The sequence below is a fragment of the Scyliorhinus torazame genome, chromosome 1 (genome assembly GCF_047496885.1).
Source record: "Scyliorhinus torazame isolate Kashiwa2021f chromosome 1, sScyTor2.1, whole genome shotgun sequence".
NCBI classification, from domain to species: domain Eukaryota; kingdom Metazoa; phylum Chordata; class Chondrichthyes; order Carcharhiniformes; family Scyliorhinidae; genus Scyliorhinus; species Scyliorhinus torazame.
In genome coordinates this window covers 97,273,273-97,295,565 of record NC_092707.1, presented here as the reverse complement: position 1 = coordinate 97,295,565, position 22,293 = coordinate 97,273,273, and the positions used below count along the sequence as shown (strand labels likewise).

The following is a 22,293-nucleotide window of genomic DNA, read 5'->3' as shown; positions in this document are numbered from 1 at the left end:
ATGGGTTCAATGTTTTTTATAATAGTAGACGCCCATTCCAAATGGCCGGATGTCTACAAAATGAACTCTGCAAATTCAGCAACTACCATTGAAAAACTCCGCACCTCGTTCGCAACTCATGGTATCCCGGAGGTGTTAGTTTTGGATAATGGATCGGTTTTCACCAGCCAGGACCACAAAATGTATGCAGTCGAATGGCATTCGGCACATAAGGACGGCACCATATTACCCAGCATCGAATGGTTTGGCGGAGAGAGCCGTCCAGACCTTAAAAGTCGGGTTGAAGAAACAGTCAGCAGCACATTGGACACCAAACTGTCGTGCTGGCTATTTGACTACAGAACAACCCCACACGCCACAACGGGAATAGGACCGGTGGAGCTACTCATGGGCAGACGACTCCGAACCCGGCTGAGTCTACTATTCCCGAATTTAGGTGGCAGAATAGAGCGACACCAAGAGGCCCAATGCAGGGGCCATGACAACACTCGCCGAGAAAGGCAGTTCAACACGGGTGACAATGTATGGGTCAGAAATTATGAGAATGGCCCCACAGGGGTAGCAGGAACAGTCAAGGCCAGGACAGGACCTGTGTCGCATGAGATACGTGTGGGAAAACATGTAATAAAGAAACACCTGGACCAGGTGCGGGCATCAGATTTGTTTCCTCCCCCGGAGCTGACTCAGACCAGCAGACCAAGGACCGTGGAGAGTCCTCCCCGACAAACTATTCACGCCCCTCCGACACACCTGGTGAGTACATCGGACTCGGATATGGACAGCGTGGATGATGCCGCAGCTGTACCCCTGCCGCTGGGGGAAAGGGGCAAGCCGCCCCTCAGGCGCTCACATGGGAAAAGACGGCGCCTAGCCGTTACATCCCCCCTACGTCGGAGGCCGAAGTAGAGGAGCCGGACCCGGCGCAAAAATGAAGCAGGAGACCCATGAGTCACGAGGACCATGGGGGCTCCTTGGACTTTGGGGGGGGGGGGGGGGGGGGTAATGACTTAGGCCAGGCCTTTGAGATTGGCCAATTAGAATACGAGTTCCCTGATTAGTGGCCCAATCAGGGAACCCCTTTCTGTGTATATAACAGGGAGTGTCAGATCCTCTGCACTCCTGGTGCAGACTGAATGGTCATGGTTGTTCAGCTGTTGGGTTTGCAAATAAAGGGAATTCTGGTGACAGGACTTCTACCTCCGTGGACTTATTACGCTATATAAGTGCAAGTTGTTGTTATTTATGCAGTCTATCTGGAGCTTGCGCCAATTGCCTGCACAATCCTGCAGGTGATTGAGAGAAATCCAGTCAGGGCTTCAGTACCCCAGAGTTGACAGGGAAGCTGTCTTTCCTCAGCTAAGTAATGAAATCTCTGCAGAAGCAAGCTATGTTGATGGATCTGTAGATTAGTCGGGATATACAGAGGCGATGCTCATTGAATTATATTTGATGTTTCTGCAAGCTCAAGGCAGTTATTGCGTGTAAGTAACCTGGTTACAGGAAACACCTGTTCTTTAGTTGTTAATGCAGTAATTTTCCCGATTGTGTTTTGAATCAAGGATGATCAAAGAACTGGCATTTCAGAGCTCCAGGGATTACTTAATCATTGGCTGTACTCTAATTTATTTCATTCCAACTGGGGATACAAACCTGCTGGTTTTACTGGCAGTTCACATCACCAATGTATAACACATTGTAAAGTAGCCATAGTCCCGGATGACCATGGGCTGCTTTCCCCTTTGAGGGGGAGAGCTGACTGGTGGTGATTTAATCTGAGGAACACCACACCTCAGGTAAGGGGCAAGGTTCAGAATGCAGAGCCCTCATGAATAACCTCAGCCGGTACGAGAATTGAACCCGCACTATTGACCTTGCATCACAAACCAGCTGTCCAGGGCGGCAGCGTGGTGCAGTGGTTAGCACTGCTGCCTACAGCGCTGAGGACCCGGGTTCAATCCAGGCCCGGGGTCGCTGTCCGTGTGGAGTTTGCACATTCTCCCCGTGAATGCGTGGGTTTCACCCCCACAACCCAAAGGTAGGTGGATTGGCCACGCTAAATTGCCCCTTAATTGGAAAAAAATAATTGGGTACTCTAAATTTATTTTATACAAACCAGGGCTGCACGGTGGCGTGGTGGTTGGCGCTGCTGCCTTGCGGCGCCGAGAACCCTGGTTTGATCCCAGCCCCGGGTCGCTGGCTGTGGTCTCGTGGTCCCACCCCCACAACCCAAATAAAGATTGGTCACGCTGAATTGCAAATAAATAATTGGGCACTCTAAATTTATTTTAAAAAAGAAAAAAAAAACAGCTGTCCAGCCAACAAAGGTAAACAGGCCCCCAACATATTGTAAAGGCCTATGAAAGGTGGTTTAATCCAAAAAGTCCTGTCACTCAATAAACTTCATTAAAAAAAGACACTTGAACCCCTTTTGAACTGGGTCTATTTTTTGCCTTTTGGTATTATACTGTTATGTCACAAAACCTGGATGCATAACTCCTGTTTTTCTGGGCACGGAAAGTGATCATAGATGACCTAACAATGGTGTCCAAATTAGTTGCACCAGACATCCTATTGGTGAGAGCATTAGCTTGCACAGAGTATCTGCCAGAACTATGCAGGTAGATAATGACATTCATGCCAGCACTACCAATTTGGAGCATAATACTCCAGCTAACACAGTCTCTTAATTATGCAGCAGGAAGGTGTAGCCATCTGGAATGGCCACGTCCCGATTACAAATGGACACCCGCAAAGAATGCAGGGAAAATTGGACAATGCTAAGAAACGAGCAGGTGCAAGCTCTGTCTGTTGATCAGAACCTTAAACACTCAGACAGGACAGAAACTACCAAACAATCTACATACTAATCAGCCATCTCCGGGGACAAAAGGGAAACATTTAGATACACAATGTTAGGACAGACTCCCCGGCGCCAGAAGAAGCTAAGACAAAGCAGACTGAGTCACCAGGACACGCCCAGCGATCAGGGAACCACCCCTCTATTGAAGGAAAAGCGATACAGATCATTGGGAAAGACCCAATTAGTTGAGGCCAAGTTCAAGGCCCGCCCAAAAGAGCGCAAAGCCCTTTGCCGTATAAGAGGTATCACCCAAGGGAGAATCTTCCTCCTTTGGCTTTGGCTCTCACCGAAGAGAGAGACCTGCCTCGCAGCTGCACCAGACCAAGTAAGTCCCAAGTCAACGCACGCTACGAGATAGACGCTCCTAGTTGCTACCCTGTAAACAGCTCAACCCAGCAGCCTCAGAACCAAGCAACGGCCATTGTTCCTCTGACTGAGTGGACACCCAAAGCTAAGTATAGGCTTTAGTAATAGTGGTAGTTTAGTTCGTAGAATTTATCCATGAGTAGGTTTGGCTGTGTAAATAAATGAGCATTGCTTTTGAACTTACTAACTGGTGTATCGAGTCTTTGATCAGTATTCGGTTCTGAACCTTGTGGCGGTGTAGAAAGATACCTGGCGACTCTTGAGCAAACGTGATTAAACAGAGCCAAATTAAGAACCAACCAAAAGTTAGCAACAAAGGGCCCCACCATCGGCACTACTTACAGCGACCTTCAACTACGTTCAAGTTAGTTGTTGGTTGATTTCCACTGGCTGTCGCTTTGACTTGGTGTTTTCTAGAGTTCTTTTAAAGCTGCCATTTATGGGAAGTGGTGTGGCAGATGTTGAAGGAATTGGTCTGACTTATTTCTGCACAAACCAGTAGCTCCCAGTCATCGGAACAGTTGTATGCATTTCCTTCAGTCTATAGCATGACAGGAAGTATGCGTGAAGGTTGTACGGCGCAGCACCAGCTGTTGGACGAGGAAGCCCCCTGCTTCTTTCCTCTGTTAAAGACTTTCTTTTTTAAAAATAAATTTAGAATACCCAATTCATTTTTTCCAATTAAGGGGCAATTTAGCGGTGGCCAATCCACCTACCCTGCACACCTTTGGGTTGTGGGGGCGAAACCTATGCAAACATAGAACATAGAACGTACAGTGCAGAAGGAGGCCATTCGGCCCATCGAGTCTGCACCGACCCACTTAAGCCCTCACCTCCACCCTATCCCCATAACCCAATAACCCCTCCTAACCTTTTTGGTGACTAAGAGAAATTTATCATAGCCAACCAACTAGCCTGCACGTCTTTGGACTGTGGGAGGAAACCGGAGCACCCGGAGGAAACCCACCAGACACGGGGAGAACGTGCAGACTCCGCACAGACAGTGACCCAGCGAGGTATTGAACCTGGGCTCTGCCGCTGTGAAGCCACAGTGCTAACCATTTGTGCTACCGTGCTGCCAGACACGGGGAGAATGTGCAAACTCCACACGGACAGTGACCCAGAGCCGGGATTGAATCTGGGACCTCAGCGCCGTGAGGCAGCGGGGCTAACCCACTGCGCCACTGTGCTTCCCTGTTAAAGGCTTTCTTGACACCATCTGTGTGAAGCTACAACACAGGGCTACTTGTGTATCAAACAGCATAAGCAGCAAGGAATAGAGCGAAGTGATTCCACAACAAACTGTAAAGTTAAATGGGGAAGATGTCATTTGAAACATGAAGGTCTGAGAAAACCTGAAGGAAGATGAGAAAAAGCAAGAAGAATCCCACAAAGGTTTAACAGCATTCAGAAAAGAGGGTTTGAAATGCAAATAGCCTTTATCAGCTTGAAAAAGAATTGCCAGAATCTTAAGTGAATTACATGAAATAATTGCATTTGTGAATAATAGAAATGTCATGACATAATAATAATCGCTTATTGTCATAAGTAGGCTTCAATGAAGTTACTGTGAAAAGACCCTAGTCACCACATTCCGGCGCCTGTTCGGGGAGGCTGGAACGGGAATTGAACCCGCGCTGCTGGTCTTGTTCTGCATTACAAGCCAGCTGTTTAGAACAGTGTGCTGAACCAGCCTCATCTAACATCAGTTAGAAGTAGAAGTCTGGACATAACGGTTGAGTCTACTAAGGCATAAATGAAGACCAAGCAGGAATCAGTTTAACCATGACGAGAACCGAATGTGTCACTCCTCTAAGATTTGACAAGCATCAAAGCATCTTTTACCAATGCTTATCATTGAAGCATCCTCTTGTTAGACATGATGGAAACTAGATGAATAAAATGGACAAACAAAATTAAATAAATGAGCAGAAGATATTACTTGAAGATAATAAAATATAACCAACACGGCTGTGAGAAGGGTAATAGATATCCTGAATCGCTAACAGCCATCATCACTTCCAGCTCTCAGAGCTGATTCGGTAGATGGGAATGACTGAATGCAGGAGCCAAACAGGGGATTGAAGTTACTGAGAACACCCATAGATAAGAAGAGAGATTGTCAAGGGTGCCACGAAAGTCCAAACAACCGGAACGGAAAATCCAGAAGTGTGGGGCGGGATTCTCCGCGACCCGGCGGGCCAGGCCACTCCGGCGCCGAGGAGTGGCATGAACCACTCCACCGCGGGCCGGAGAATCGCTGGGGGGGCCGCTGCCAGTAGCCGCTGACCAGCGCGCCGCGATTCCCACCCCTGCCAAAACCCCGGCGCCGGAGAATTCGGCAGCCAGCGGGGGCGGGATACACGCCGCCCCCCCCGGCGATTCTCTGACCCTGCGGGGGGTCGGAGAATCCCGCCCATGATCTTTTTACTTGTTGTAAAGACAGCGATGTTATCTTTTGAAGTAAAATAAAGTAATTTAAAAATTAACCGTAACCTGAAACAGTGGTTATTACAAAAATATTGATAAGTGTACTATACTTTCTCAGCAAGGCGGGTCCCAGGACTGAAGTTACTGAGTGGTAAGTAGATAAAACCTTCTTTGAAGATATAGGTTATACCGGGGATAACTTGAAACATTAGTTTGACCCGAATAGCACCTACTTAAGTCTGCAAAGGAGTCAAGGAGTTAAAATCCTTGCGCACCATTTAGAACATCTTTTTTGACCCTTTTTGGTGTGGGGGGAGATTTCTAAGAATGTTGATGATTTAACTTCACAACTCATCAGATCTAAGCTCTGCAGTCCTGCCACATCCAGCCGTGAATAGTGGTGAACTATTAAACAACTCATTGGAAGAGGAGGCTCCACAAATATCCCCAACATCAATGATGGAGGAGCCCAGCACATATGTGTAAAAGACAAGGCTGAGACATTCGCAACAATCTTCAGCCAAAAGTGCCGAGTGGATGATCCATCGCAGCCTCCTCCAGAAGTCCCCAGCATCACAGATGTCAGTCTTCAGCCAATACGATTCACTCCACGTGATATCAAGAAACTGCTGAAGGCACTGGATACTGCAAAGGCTATGTTCTGGCAATAGTACTGAACACTTGTGCTCCAGAACTTGCTGCACCCCCAGCCAAGCTGTTCCAGTACAGCTACAACACTGGAATCTACCTGGCAATGTGGAAAATTGCCCAGCTGAGTCCTGTACACAAGAAACAGGACAAATCCAACCCAGCCAATTACCGCCCTATCAGTCTACTCTCCATGACCAGCAAAGTGATGGAAGGAGCCATCAACAGTGCTATCAAATGGCACTTCCTCGGCAATAACCTGCTCACGGATGCTCAATTTGGTTTCCGCCAGGGTCACTCAGCTCCTGACCTCATTATAGCCTTGGTTCAAACATGGACAAAAGAGCTGAATGCCAGAGGCTGCATTTGACCAAGTATGGCATCAAGGAGCCCTAACTAAACTAGAGTCAATGGGAATCAGAGGGAAAACTATCCGCTGGCGTAAAGGAAGATGGTTGTGGTGGTTGGAGGTCAATCATCTCAGCTCCAGGATATCACGGCAGGAGGTCCTCAGGGTAGTGTCCTAGGCCCAACCATCTTCAGCTGCTTCATCAATGACCTCCCATCATAAGGTCAGAAGTAGGGATGTTTGCAGATGACTGCACAATGTTCAGCACCATTCGCGATTCCTCAGATAATGAAGCAGTCCATGCCCAAATGCAGCAAGACCTGGACAATATCCAGGCTTGGGCTGACAAGTGGCAAGTTACATTCGTGCCACACAAGTGTCAGGCAATGACTATCTCCTATAAGAGAGGATCTAACCATCACCCCTTGACATTCAATGGCATTACCATCTCTGAGTCCCCCACAATCAAGATCCTAGGGGTTACCATTGATCAGAAACTGAACTGGACTAGCCACAGTAATACTGTGGTTACCAGGGCAGGTCAAAGGCTAGGAATCCTACGGCAAGTAACTCGCCTCTGATCCCCCAAAAGCCTGTCAACCATCTACAAGGCACAAGTCAGGAGTGTAACGGGATACTCTCCAATTGCCTGGATGAGTGCAGCTCCAAGTACTCTCAAGAAACTCAACAACATCCAGCTCAAAGCAGCCCGCTTGATTGCTCCTCCTTCCACAAACATTCAAACACTCCACCACCAATGAACAGTGGCAGCCTTGTGTACCATCTATAAGATGCACTGCAGGAACTCACCAAGGTTCCTCAGACAACACCTTCCAAACCCACGACCACTACCATCCAGAAGGACAAGAGCAGCAGATACCTGGGAACCCCACCACCTGGAGATTCCCCTCCAAGTGACTCACCACCCTGACTTGGAAATATATTGCCGTTCCTTCGCTGTTGCTGGGACAAAATCCTGGAACTCCCTCCCTAACAGCACAGTAGGTGTACCTACATCTGAAGGACTGCAGTGGTTCAAGAAGGAAACTCACCACCACCTTCTAAGGGCAACTAGGGTTGGGCAATAAATGCTGACCTAGCCAGAGTTGGCCCCATCCCATTAATGAATTTTTTAAAACTTGCAATCTCTCTCTACTGGCTGGCAATTTGTCTTGAAATACTTCACCCATTGTGTATTTCCAAGAGGCTTTAGGTGTGTCTGTCTGTGATAGCCATTGTTTCAAATGCAGTGCTTTGCATTTTAAATATCTCTTCCTTAGGTGGTTACAAATCTGGATGGGTGTCTAGATTATAAGAAATGTCTCCTCTTCACACACTCCTGATGATTATTTGTGGTTTCGCACCTTCTCCTTGGAATGTGGCCTTGCGTTTTAAGCAAATTACAAAAATTCCAGTCAGTTGGAAGTTGAAAAATAAAATGATTAAAAATAAAGCTCTGAGGTTGTAATTGTGACTGTTGCAGTGATGTCAAGCAACCTACCTATAGGGGGGTCCTTGGGCTTCCCCGCACCCCACCTCATAAAGGCAGGGCACCCCAGGTCCAATCCCTGGCATGGGCAAAATGCTACCTTGGCACCATGTCACTGACAGCCTGGCATTGCCCTTGCCACTGCCACCTGGGCACCCTGGCAGTGCCAGGGCGATAGCCAGATGGTACTGCCAGGGTGCCCTGGTGGAACTTCCAGCCTGGCAGTGCCAAGGCGCCCAAATGGCATCAGCAGTGCCAGCGTTCCACTCTACCCAAAAGCTGACCACCCGAGGGCCTCCAATCAGGAGGGAGGGTCCCCCCCACACAGGCCGCCCCCCGACCCTTCCACACCGAGTTCCCGTCGGCTGAGAGCAGGTGTGGACGGCGCCGGCGGGACTCAGCGTTTCCACGATGGCCGCTCGGCCCATCCCGGCCCGAGAATCGGCGAGCTGGCCGTGTGGAGTGGCCGTGACTGGCGCAGCGCCAAAATCGCCGGAGAATCGCGTGCCGGCGTCGGGGCAGTGTGGCCCGGTCGCGGGGATTTTACGGCCCAGCCCCGGGCTGAGAGAATCCCGCCCATTATAACTGATTAAACTTAATGGATTTTGTGGCCAAGGTCCCAAAGGTACAAGTGAATGACTGGAACCCAATAATGCTGTGCTCAAGTTTTAAGACCTTTTATGGGAAGTTTTAGGGGCACCTAACTATTCTGAGGTGGGATTGACGAGAGTAATGCAAAATTAATCCCACTGTCCCACTTTCCAATTTGGCTTCCCAGCTGAAGAAGGCGAATTTCCCATTAATCACAACTTCTGTTTCAAATAAACGCGATGACCACATCGGCCAGCAATCCATGGGATATGGGTTGTCGAATGTTGGCATAAGCGGACATACTTGTCTAATTCATCAACGTAAGTGTTGGCACCACCAAATCCACAGTTGCATCCATAATTATTGAAATCTAGGATGGGAAAACTGGACGGAACCACACATATAATCATCTTCCTGAACTGCCAGAGAGCATAAGGTGAAATGCTGGCACTTGCAACAGCTGTGGAGAGACACACAATAAATATTAATGTAAAGAAATATTGGCAGCTGTTCATGTTTGTTCTGGCAACCCAGCACATTCTCAATCTTTCCAATTGACAATAACTATTTCATCCAATGGTTCTCTTGAATGAAAATTAATTTCCGCGTTTTCCTGGGAAAATGCAGGATGAGCACAGGTGAATTGTGGAAAGTAAAGTACATTTTCTCATCAGACAGAATAAGAGCTTCATATGGAGGTCATACTGAATGGCATGTTCAGCTGCAGGCGAGAACATGCTGCCTTGCTACATTCAGACAGAGGTTTGGGCTGCCCAGGGCAGCTTGTTTGAATGTCTGACTTTGCTCCAGGCTATTTAAAGCAAGGGTATGTTTCCTCGCATCACAATTAACAGCTAATCATTTTGTTTTCACCAGCAGAAGCTGGAAACTTGTTTGCAATATCATCAGAGAGCACAAAATACACTTCATGACATTCCTCTGTCTGTTATTTTAACAGAGATATTAATCATTTCACATGAATGGGTGAACATTACATGTAACAAATGGAAGAGTGTATGACAAATATCTAAGCAAGCAGTCATTTCTAGGTTCAAATATTTAAGTAAAAAATAATTGATAGACCGTTAACAACAATACAGCAAATGAACCACCAATTAAGAATTACAATAACAATAACAACATTCTTTTAGATCCCTCTCCCTGTCCTCTGATCAACAATAAATGCGAGGAGTTTATGGACTTTTTGTCATGAAGTTCAAGGTATCTGATCAGCTGCCTGTCATTTCCCCTACCATCCAATAGTCTACCAGGCCAAAGTCTCTCTACTTTCTCTCCCATCTCCCCTCATGCCCTCTCTGAGCTCAATTTGTCTATCAGATCCACCTTCATCTCTCATTACCCTATTCCTACTAAATTGCTGACCATCCAAATTCCCCTGCTGATTCCATGATAGTCGATATTGTTAGTGGTTTACTCTCTTCAGGAGTTGTCCTTCTTGCCTTTAAATCTGCTGTCATCACCCCACTCCTTATTAAAAAACAGCCCTTGCAAACTACCGTCCCATCGCCAACCTCCCTTTCCTCTCCAAAGTCATTGACCATGCTGCCGCTTGCCAAATTGACTATCTCTTCAGGAACTTCATGCTTGAATCCCTCCAGTCAAAATTCTTCCCCTGCCACCAGCACCAAAACAACACTAATCCAATTCACAAATGGCATCCTGAGGGAAAGGTAAACCACCCCTCTTTGTCCTTTTTTCAAAAATATTTTTATTAAAGCATTTATATATATACGTCAACACAGCCATTAAAAAAAGCAAGCAAACAGGAATACAAGCAACAAAAAGAAATAAAAATCGAACACCCCACAGTCCTGCCTCCTGCTCTCCACTTCCCCTACCTCCTTTTTAACACCCCAACCCCCCCATTCTCCACTGCTGACATCTTAACTATTTTCAAAGAAGCCGATGAATGGCAAACCCCTCCACAGACCCTCTCAAGGCGAACTTTATCTTCTCCAGCCTGAGGAATTCTGCTAGGTCGCTCACCCAAACCCCCGCTTTCGGAGGCCCCCGAGTCCTGCCATTCTAATAAGATCCGTCTCCGGGTTACAAGGGAGACAAAAGTCAAAACATCGGCCTCTCTCGCCCCCTGAACCCCCGGGTCCTTTGACACTCCAAAGATTGCTATTTCTGGACTCAGGACCACCTTCATCCTCAAGACCTCCGACATAACGTCAGCAATCCCCCACCAGAATCCCTCCAGCTTCGGATAGGCCCATAACATGTGGACACGATTCGCGGGCCCACCCGTTCACCACCCACGCATATCCTCCACCTCCTCAAAAAACTGACTCATCCTGGCCACCGTCATATGTGCCCTGTGAACCACCTTGAACTGAATAAGGCTAAGCCTTGCACATGAAGAGGACACGTTCACCCTCCTCAGAGCCTCTTCCCACAATCCAGCCTCGAATCCCCTCCCCAGATCTTCCTCCCACTTAACGTTTCAGTACCACTATCGGGGCTCCCTCCCAATCCATTAGTTCTTTATAGGTTTTTGACATTCTGCCCTCACCCACCGTTGTTTTTGACACCGCTTTGTCCTGTAGCCCTTGGGGTGGCAGTGGGAAAAGGTTGGCTCCTGCTTCCTCACAAAATCCCTCACCTGCAAATACTGGAACTCATTCCTGCTGAGCAGCTCAAATTCCCCCACCAAAACCTCCAAGCTTGAAATGTTGCCTCCAACGAAAAGATTCCCAAACCGTTCAATCCCCGCCCGTCACCACCGCCAAAGCCCCCCATCCAGCCCCCCTGGAGCAAACCTATGGGCCAGGATTCTCTCACCCCGGGCCCGGCCGGAGAATGGGCGTTACCAGCACGAATCGCGCCACGCGCCGGTCCGTCGATTATCCGGAGCGCGGAGAATCACCGCCATTGGCACCGGCACGGTCGGCCGTTCGACGGGCACCCCCCCCCCCCCCCCCCCCCCCCCCCCCCCAGCGATTCTCGGCCCGGGTGAAAACTGGATCGGTGCTGGGCATCAATGCATTCCCAATGTTCCGGCCCCCCACTGGCATCAGGATTGAAGTTTACGCCCCGCGCCTGCGGGAGGATGCAAATGGATCATTAAGACCCATTTGCATCCTATTACTGAACCGGGCACCATATTTTCTAGGCCCTCATGATTCTCCAGTCCTCTGGGCCAGGAATCATGTGGGCGAGAATTGGTGCTGCTCCTGACAAGCATGTAGTGATGCGGAGGACCTCGCAGTGGGCCAAGGGGGTAACTCTTTAAGGGAGTTGCCCCCAAAGACCATCAGAGGGTGACCCTCCCCCTACAATGCAAGACCAGCAAATGCCACCCCAACCAGAACCCCCACTGCCCCCTACCAAAGACCCCTAAATAAAGAGAACCCCACAGGACCCCCAAATAAAATGACCTCCCACAGAGACCCCTTAAATATAGAATCCCCCAGAATAGAGATCCCTGTTGGGAAGCTAGAGAGCAGCCCAGACGGAGTCTGTGAAAAAAATCATTGTTTAAAACTCATCTGTGCAATACACCTGCTGGCTCAGGCAGAGGAAGCAACACCTGTCAATTCCTGGAAAGAGAAAACCAGTCAGCTGGGTTTAAACCCCATCAGATCTTTGATCTGCAAGCCATTAATTCATTTCTCTTTGATATTGATTTTACTAGGCTGTGATTGACAACTTCCACACACATTAGGTTGAATAACTTTGAAATGGTCAGCTGTGAAACTAACTGCAATGTTTATAAAAGCTTTGACTGACAGCTCCTGGATCACTTCAAACTGAGCTAAGTGCTGTTAGTTTCACAGCTGACCACTTCAAAGTTACTTGTGAAGGGAGATGAATGGAACAATGCTGACAGCTGGGTGTGTGTGTCGAAACTGTCAATCACAACCTAGTTAAATCAATATCAAAGGGAAATGAATGAATGCTTGAACCCAAGATGAGCTACTGACCATATATTTGCAGCATCACTAAGACAATTTATATCCACCTCATAAAGTCCTGTTTTCCTGCCACCCCTGTGGTTACTAAATCACACTTCCCCCAGTAAAGCAAAGTTGCGATTTTAAAACTTTCATCCTTGTTTTCAAATCTCCGCCTGGCCTCACCATCTCTATCTCTGTAATCTCCTCTAACCCCACAACCTTCCAAGGTGTCATGATATTCAAACACACACATCATGATGGACACACTAACAGGCAAATCAGAGTACACAACACCACAACCAATCACAGACAAGAACACCAACCACATAAAAAGCACGAGCACGACACCTGGAGGTCAGTAGGTCTGGGGAGTAGGAAACAAGAAAGAGCTGTTGAAACACCACAAGCAGGGAGCCCCCCACGTGCAGAGTGCAAAGACCAAGTTGTAAATAGTGAGTTTAAATAAAGAAGCGTTGTACCATATGCAACTGTGTTGGCTCATCCGTGTGTCAGAACACCCAACACCACATGGTACAGGAGTGGATCGATACCTGCCTACCAACCTGCCATTCTGGACATGGACCACACCGGCAAACCGCAGCCGATGCAAGTCACGGGGAACCTAGGCACCAACTGGAAGCTCTACAGGCAGCGATTTGACCTGTACATCCGTGCCACCGAAAAACAGAATGCCTCGGATGATTCGAAGATTGCAATGCTCCTCTTCTACGCAGGGCAGCACCCAAACGATGTCTTTAATTCACTGGTGTTCGAAGAAGGCGAAAACCAGGCCAAATATGACACGGTCATCCTCAAACTGGACCAGCACTTTCAAACTGAAGTAAACGAAACTTTCGAAAGATACATCTTTCAGCAACGCCTGCAAGGTAAGGAGGAGCTTTTTCAACCCTTTTTGACGCACCTCCGGATTCTAGCGCAGTCCTGCGGTTACGGCACCACAACAGAGTCCATGATCAGGGACCAGATTGTTTTTGGCGTTGCCTCTAGTGGCCTACGCCAGCAGCTTCTTAAAATAAAGAGCCTCACCTTAGCGTCTGCTGTGGAAGCCTGTGTCCTCCATGAAAATGCTACCTGCCGTTTTGCCCGATTTCAGGCGTCCGAGTTGGCACGGAGGGGGTCCCCAGCCGTCGAATCGGCAAGCCAGGCCACCCACGACGTTGAACGCATCCAGGCCGTCGATTTCTTCCCGCCCCACGGCCCGGACGACAGCGGCCGCTTCCCGCGCTTTTCGCGGTCTCCCGCGCAGATGCGCGCCAAAAATAACGGCCACAACGAGGGACGCACTGCGCAGGCGCGCCCACCGCAAGATCGCACTGCGCATGCGCAGTGGCGCAACGAACGTCGTGACGTCATGACGTGCAGCAATTGTGGAGGTCTACACTTAAAAGGGCAATGTCCTGCAAAATACCGACAGTGCAACAGATGTGCCATGATAGGCCACTACGCAGCCCGCTATCGTGCGGCTCAACCCATGGATCCGGCGCATCCTCGACAACCTCGCACACGAGTCAGGACCGTCCAGCCCACGCATCAAGACTTCCAGTTAAGTGATGCAGATGACCAGGATGACTTCCGAGTTGCCGTCATTGATGTCAACAAGGTCAATGCCATCAATCCAGACGATGAGTGGTGTGCCACCCTGACGGTCAACCGATCGCGCGTCGCCTTCCGTCTGGACACCGGCGCATCCGCCAACCTGATTGCTTACTCTGCAGTCCAGGCCATGAAGGTCAAACCACCCATCACACCATCCCGGCTTAAGATGGTTGACTATAACGGGAACGTTATCCCGTCCGTAGGATCTTGCCAGCTACAGGTGACTCACAAGAGGTACACGGCCACACTCCCCTTCGAAGTTGTGGGCTCATCAAAGGACTCGTTACTGGGCGCACAAGCGTGTAAGGTCCTTCACCTGGTACAGCGCATCATGTCTCTCTCTCCAGATGAGATATCCGACTTCCCGGATGCTGAGTTCCACGCGAATCTCCATTCCCTCCTCGCTCACAACCAGGAGGTTTTTGAAGGCATGGGGACATTGCCACACACGTACAAGATTCGACTCAGACCGGACGCCATCCCTGTCGTTCACGCACCTCGCAGGGTTCCTGCGCCTCTCAAAGACCGCCTCAAGGCACAACTGCAGATTCTTCAGGACCAAGGGGTCCTATCCAAGGTCACGGAGCCCACGCCATGGGTCAGCTCCATGGTCTGTGTAAAGAAGCCCTCTGGCGAGCTCCGTATATGTATAGATCCAAAAGATCTGAACAACAACATCATGCGGGAACACTATCCCATCCCGAAACGAGAAGACCTCACCAGCGAGATGGCGCGAGCCAACATATTCACTAAATTGGATGCGTCCAAAGGATTCTGGCAGATCAAACTGGACCCGGCCAGCCGAAGACTATGCACATTCAACACCCCTTTTGGCAGATTCTGCTACAACCGGATGCCATTCGGCATCATTTCGGCATCTGAAGTATTCCACCGCATTATGGAGCAGATGATGGAAGGCATCGAAGGGGTACGTGTATATGTGGACGATATCATCATTTGGTCCACCACTCCGCAGGAACACATGCATCGTCTTCGACGTGTCTTCACCCGCATACGGCAAAATGGCCTGCGTCTCAACCGTGCGAAGTGTGCTTTCGGCCAGACGGAGCTGAAATTCCTCGGGGACCACATCTCAAGGTCCGGGGTCCGTCCCGATGCAGACAAGGTTAGCGCCATCACAGCCATGCCACGACCGGCTGACAAGAAGGCTGTCTTAAGATTCCTGGGCATGGTCAACTTCCTTGGGAAGTTCATTCCCAACCTGGCTTCTCATACAACAAACATGCGCCATCTCGTAAAAAAATCGACGGAATTCAACTGGCACCAGTCGCATCAGCGGGAATGGGAGGAGCTCAAGCACAAACTGGTCACGGCACCAGTGCTGGCCTTCTTTGACACGACTCGCCCTACAAAGATCTCAACAGACGCCAGCCAATCTGGTATTGGAGCGGTACTCCTGCAAAAAGACAGCACGTCATCATGGGCCCCGGTTGCGTATGCCTCACGAGCCATGACCCCTACCGAACAGCGCTACGCGCAAATCGAAAAAGAATGCCTGGGCTTGTTAACTGGACTGGACAAGTTCCACGACTATGTGTATGGCCTGCCACGATTCACGGTCGAAACTGACCACCGCCCCCTGGTCAACATCATTAACAAAGACCTGAACGACATGACTCCTCGCCTCCAGCGCATCTTACTTAAACTCAGGAGGTACGATTTTGAACTGATCTACACTCCGGGGAAGGAACTCATAGTGGCGGACACTCTTTCCCGAGCAGTGAGCACACCACCAGATGCGGAGGGGTTCGTGCGTCAAATTGAGGCACACGTGACTCTGACAGCAGCAAATATGCCAGCTGATGATCCTTGTCTGGCCCACATACGCGCAGAGACGGCGACTGACCCTCTGCTGCAGCGAGTGATGCGCCACATGACGGAAGGGTGGCTAAAAGGGCAGTGCCCCCAGTTTTATAATGTGCGAGATGATCTCACCAATATAGACGGGGTCCTTATGAAATCGCATAGGATCGTCATTCCACACAGTGTGCGCCAGATGATTCTTCGTCAACTACACGAAGGCCACTTGGGCGTCGAAAAATGCAGACGAAGGGCCCGGGAGGCGGTATATTGGCCGGGTATTAATGAAGACATAGCCAACATGGTGCTCAACTGCACAACCTGTCAGAGGTTTCAGCCAGCGCAACCTCCGGAAACACTTCTACCACACGAGATGGTGACGTCCCCCTGGGCGAAGGTGGGTGTTGACCTATTTCACGCGCTCGGCAGAGATTACATTGTTATTATAGACTACTTCTCAAACTACCCGGAAGTCATGCCTCTCCATGATCTGACGTCGTCCGCAGTCATTGGGGCCTGCAAGGAAACGTTTGCTCGCCATGGCATTCCAAGGACTGTCATGTCAGACAATGGACCTTGTTTTGCCAGCCGTGAATGGTCGTCCTTTGCCGCAGCATATGGTTTCACTCATGTGACATCCAGCCCTCTGCATCCACAATCGAACGGGAAGGCTGAAAAGGGTGTCCACATCGCAAAGCGGCTCCTGTGCAAGGCGGCTGATGCCGGATCGGACTTTAACCTTGCCTTGCTGGCCTATCGATCGGCCCCGTTATCCACGGGCCTCTCGCCAGCGCAGCTACTAATGGGTCGCTCCCTCAGGACGACGGTACCTTCCGTCCTGGCACCGACAACAGACCATGAGGCGGTTCTTCGGAACATGCAACTGCAGCGTGATCGCCAGAAAGGTCGGTACGACACACGAGCGACGGACCTGCCCCCCCTGTCCTCCGGAGACAAAGTACGCGTCCATCAACCGTATGGTGGCTGGTCAGCACCGGCCGAAGTCCTCCGACAAGTGGCTCCCCGCTCGTTCCTGGTTCGCATGCCGGATGGTTCCGTGCGTCGCCGCAATCGGCGCGCCCTTCGCCGACTTCCACGCTCACAGCCACACAACACGCCAGATCCTCAACAGGCTTCCGAGGATGACTTTGTGGAGCTGCCGCACATCACGCCCTTTCCATCGCCACCCATGGCCATGCCTGCACAGCAGCCGGTGGTTCTTGATCCACCCTTAAGGCGGTCAACCCGAATTCATCGCAAACCCATTAGAATGGACTTATAATACAGTTCATATGTTTAATAAGTTGGACAATTTTACATGATAACCTGTTGTTGTTTATCGTTCCAGATCTCGTCTGACTGGACAACTGTTCAAATTTTTTTTCTTCTTCTCTCGTTCGCATTTCTGTTATGTTATGGTACAACTGGATTCATGTGACGCACTCGACATCGCCCCATGTACATAGTTCCGTCATAGACACATGCTGCACACGACACACACACACTCTTAGATGCACTCACGTCACGATCATATTTATTACCACGTAGGCACATATCTTTGTAAAAAGGGGGGATGTCATGATATTCAAACACACACATCATGATGGACACACTAACAGGCAAATCAGAGTACACAACACCACAACCAATCACAGACAAGAACACCAACCACATAAAAAGCACGAGCACGACACCTGGAGGTCAGTAGGTCTGGGGAGAAGGAAACAAGAAAGAGCTGTTGAAACACCACAAGCAGGGAGCCCCCCACGTGCAGAGTGCAAAGACCAAGTTGTAAATAGTGAGTTTAAATAAAGAAGCGTTGTACCATATGCAACTGTGTTGGCTCATCTGTGTGTCAGAACACCCAACACCACACAAGGTGTCTGGGCTCATCTAACTCTAGCCACTTGAACATCTTCAATTGAACATCGCTGCCTTTTGAATCCCTTGCCTACACCTCATTACCTTGTCACCTGACGACCTCTCCACCTCGCTTTGCTCCTTTAAGGCACTCCTGAAAACCTGCGTCTTTGACCAAGCTTTTATTCTTCTGAGCTAAGAGGTGTCTTGATGTCAATTTTTGTTTTATAATGCCCCTGTGAAACATGTTGATCATGTTAAAGGTGCTATATAGATATAAGTAGCTATTGTGGTTTAACAACACCTCTCGTTTACAAAAAGTCTTCAACATAGAAAATTGTCTCAAATTAATTTTCTTTTTCTTTTTTTTAAAGTTTAGAGTACCCAATTCATTTTTCCAATTAAGGGGCAATTTAGCGTGGCCAATCTACCTCCCCTGCACAGCTTTTTTGGGTTGTGGGGGCGAAACCCACGCAAACACAGGGAGAACGTGCAAATTCCACACGGACAGTGACCCAGAACCAGGATCGAACCTGGGTCCTCGGCGACGTGAGGCAGCAGAGCTAACCACTGTCCCACCGAACTGCCCTAATCTAAAAAAAAAATTCAAATTGGTAATGGCAAAAAATTGTAAAGTGAATTGAAGAAGGAAGGGGAAGTTAGCCAAGCGCTCTGCCAAAACAGATGGGTTTTAAAGATGGTCTTAAATTAGGAGGGGGGTTTAGATACATGGTGAGGATTAGGGAAGGAATTCCATAGCGTGGGGCCAGGGTAGCCGAAGGCACAGCCATCAATAATGGATCAAAGGAAGTGAAGATGCAACAAAGAGCAGAGTCAGAAAAATAGAGAATTTGGGCTGGACGAGGTTACAGAGAAAGCAAGAGAAAAGTAAACAGAAGGATCTAAATTGTGAATTGGACATATTGGGGCCCGGAATCCAGCAAGGATTAGCTTGATGAGTGAGCAGGATTTGCTCTAGGATAGGAGACTTGCAGCAGAGTTGTGGATAAATTGAAGTTTCTGAGGGAGGAAGATAGGAGGTTGGCCAGGAAACCATAAACTCCAGAGGCATGGAGGAGATTTTCAGCAGCAGGTGAGTTGAGGGCAGGGATTGGAATGGAAATGGTTCAGAAATGGAAGTAGGGAGCTCGTTTGATGCCAAGCTTATGGACAGGCTGTTCTATAATAATAATAATAGTAGTAATCTTTATAGGTTTACATTAACACTGCAATGAAGTTACTGTGAAAAGCCACTAGTCGCAACATTCCAGCACCTGTTCGGGTACACAGAGGGAGATTTCAGAATGTCCAAATTACCTAACACCACGTCTTACGGCACTTGCAGGAGGAAACCGGAACACACGGAGGAAACCCACGCAGACATAGGGAGAATGTGCAGACTCTGCTTAGACAGTGACCCAAGCCGGGAATTGAACCTGGGACCCTGCCGCTGAGAATGCAACAACGCTAAGCACTGTGCTACCCTGCTGCCCTAGCCATATACAGTAATTGATGGGAAGGAGTAGGTGGCAAACATGGATGGATCGACTGCCTTGTCCACTGACTGAAAGAGACAGGGTTTTCATGGATAAAGGGATTACCAATAATTCAGCATCAAATGGATCCATTCACAGGGGCACTCAGGAAATCTCCCTGGTTCCCTTGTATCAAGGATGTGGAATACATTGGTGGGGCTGGACCATAGCATTGGGCTTCCCAAGGTTTAACTGAAGGAAATTGTAACTAACTCAAGACTGGATGTCGGACAAGAGGGTAACAAACTCTATCCAAAGGCCAGATACAGTCTCTAGCCAGGCAATTCAATACCCTGATGATAGTTCTTTTAAAATAGTTCCTGATCTCCAGAGGTAATGAAGCGAAGGATTCGACCATCTTCAATACAGTATTACGCGATGATTCGAGGAAAATGGATCTGAAAATTGCTAACTTTCATGTCCCTTGTAGCTGCATGAATCATTTCACCAACAACAGTATAAAATACTTTTTATGGTTTTGTTTCAGTCAGCACCATTTTGAAGTTGAAACATCTATTCTGATGGAATAGCAGCTGGAAGGTAATCTTACAAACACCACAGGATCCACCATGCCCCATTGAGTCTTTGATTGGTTTATTCTCTTTCTATTCTGTAATCCCACCCAGTTCCCGATGAGAGTAGAATTTTACAGCAAAACTCAAATGCCACATGGGTGTCAAATTAGAGCTGCTTGTCAAGCAGGAGAAATACATGAAGTGTGCACCATTTGTACACCACCTATATCCAGGAAAATACTGGCTCCTCGAAGCTTGCCCTGGTCCTGATCTCTTCTGTTTGAGGAAACTGTAATCAGCCTCCCAGGAGCTAATATTAACACATACAAGGGTGGTACTGTTCAAGATATAAACATATTTTCATCTGTTACGCTGTATATAGTACAGTTGACGCAGACCTGCACATTGCTCAGTTAATGTACATAATGTGAACATAGATTCATAAATAAGTAACATGTCCAGTTTTAATTGGATACCCCCCCCCCCCCCCCCCCACCCCACTCCCCGCACAAAAGCCCTGCTTTCAACATTGTAAACCTATGTCTTAAAGCGGGTAACATCGCCAGTAACATATGGAGATGATGAGCACAACAGCACTACTTCCAATGTTTTGAAATATTATCCTTTCCCCACCATGCCTTACTGAACTCTCAATCATAGATCATAGATCTTACAGTGCAGAAGGAGGCCATTCGGCCCATTGAGTCTGCACCAGCCCTTGGAAAGAGCACCCTACTTAAGCCCACACCTCCACCCTATCCCCGTAACCCAGTCTAACCTTTTTGGACACTAAAGGCAATTTAGCATGCCCAATCCACCTAACCTGCACTTCTTTGGACTGTGGGAGGAAACCGGAGCACCCGGAGGCAACCCATGCAGATACAGGGAGAACGTGCAGTCTCCGCACAGTGATTCAAGCCGGGAATCAAACCTGGGACCCTGAAGCTGTGAAGCAACAGTGCTAACCACTGTGCTACGGTGCCGCCTTCAAAAGGTATGAAAGACCATAAGACATAGGGACAGAATTAGGCCAGTTGGCCCATCGAGTCTGCTCCGCCATTCAATCATGGCTGATATTTTCTCATCTCCATTCTCCTGCCTTCTCCCCATAACCCCTGATCCCCTCTGATCCTGAAAGGTAGCAACACATTGCCCCTTTTTTCCCCATGCAGTGCTTTGGGTATCCTTTCTACATACCTGCAAGCAGCACAGTGAGGACCAAGGATCGCATTTTCGATTCCCTTTCCGATGTTTAAGGACGCCTTTCTCGGATCCATCGGATTTATACCTGTGTTTTGTCCTTGAGAGTGTGTACTTTGCAAAGACAACATTTGTAAATTACAGACGGGACTTTCTCAAATTAACAGTGGAAACTTTCAACCAAAATAGCGAAAGATATTATCAAGACTGATAACATAAGGTACAGGATTTCACAATGCTGCTAAAACTGGCGAAAGGTGGGCATTGATACTGGCAAGGGTGAAAACACCTTAGATCATAAGACCTTAAGACATAGGAGCAGAAATAAGCCATTCCGCCGATTGAGTCTGCTTCACCATTCAATCATGGCTGATATGTTTCTCATGCCCATTCTGCTGCCTTCTTCCCATAACCCCTGATCCTCTTATTAATCAAGAACCTATCTATCTCTGTCTTAAAGACACTCAGTGATTTGCCTTCGTCCCAGTTAGAGACCAGTGAGGTGAAGCTTGGCTCGATGCTGGATGTAGTTGGAACAAAAGTACTCAATATGGAGTTTAGAATTTTGTGCCGGAACCAGTTCCATGGAATCCAGAGAATCCCTACAGTGCAGAAGAAGACCATTCAGCCCATCGTTTCTGCACTGAACTCCCCGAAAGAGCACTCTATCTCGGCCCACTCCCCATTCATCCCCATAATCCTGTAAGCCCACCTAACCTGCACATCTTTGGACACTAAGGGGAAATTTAGATTGGCCAATAAACCTAATCCACACATCTTTGGACTGTGGGAGGAAACCCGAGCATCTGGAGGAAACCCACACAGACATGGGGAGAACGTGCAAACCCCACATGGACAGTCACCCAAGGTCAGAATCAACCTCGGGTCCCTGGTGCTTCTGTGAGGCAGCAGTGCTAACCATTGTGCCACTGTGTCTGTGGAAAAGTAAGTGCAAGAGTTAAGGTTAAATAAAGTAATGTAGTGAGCCGGCTGTCGGTAAATTGGGTAATAATATTGTCAGATGGTAGTGCATGGGTTCCTCATCAGTCTGTAAGGCACCGAATGCAAGAACCTTCCCAATTGTGACACCAA

At 48.6% G+C, this 22,293-nt stretch overlaps 1 protein-coding gene across 1 annotated transcript in view; it reads right to left on the bottom strand.

Annotated features, from left to right (window-relative positions):
• Positions 1–21,271, bottom strand: part of LOC140410407 (phospholipase A2, minor isoenzyme-like) — a 28,184-nt gene extending 6,913 nt beyond the window's left edge. Inside the window, exons 1-2 of the mRNA XM_072498478.1 lie at positions 21,199–21,271; positions 9,037–9,193 (exon numbers count right to left, since the gene is read on the bottom strand). Coding sequence (XP_072354579.1) covers positions 9,037–9,193; positions 21,199–21,232 — 191 coding nt within the window. The 5' untranslated portion in view covers positions 21,233–21,271. The remainder of the gene's footprint in view (positions 1–9,036; positions 9,194–21,198) is intronic.
• Between the last annotated feature and the right edge of the window lie 1,022 nt (positions 21,272–22,293).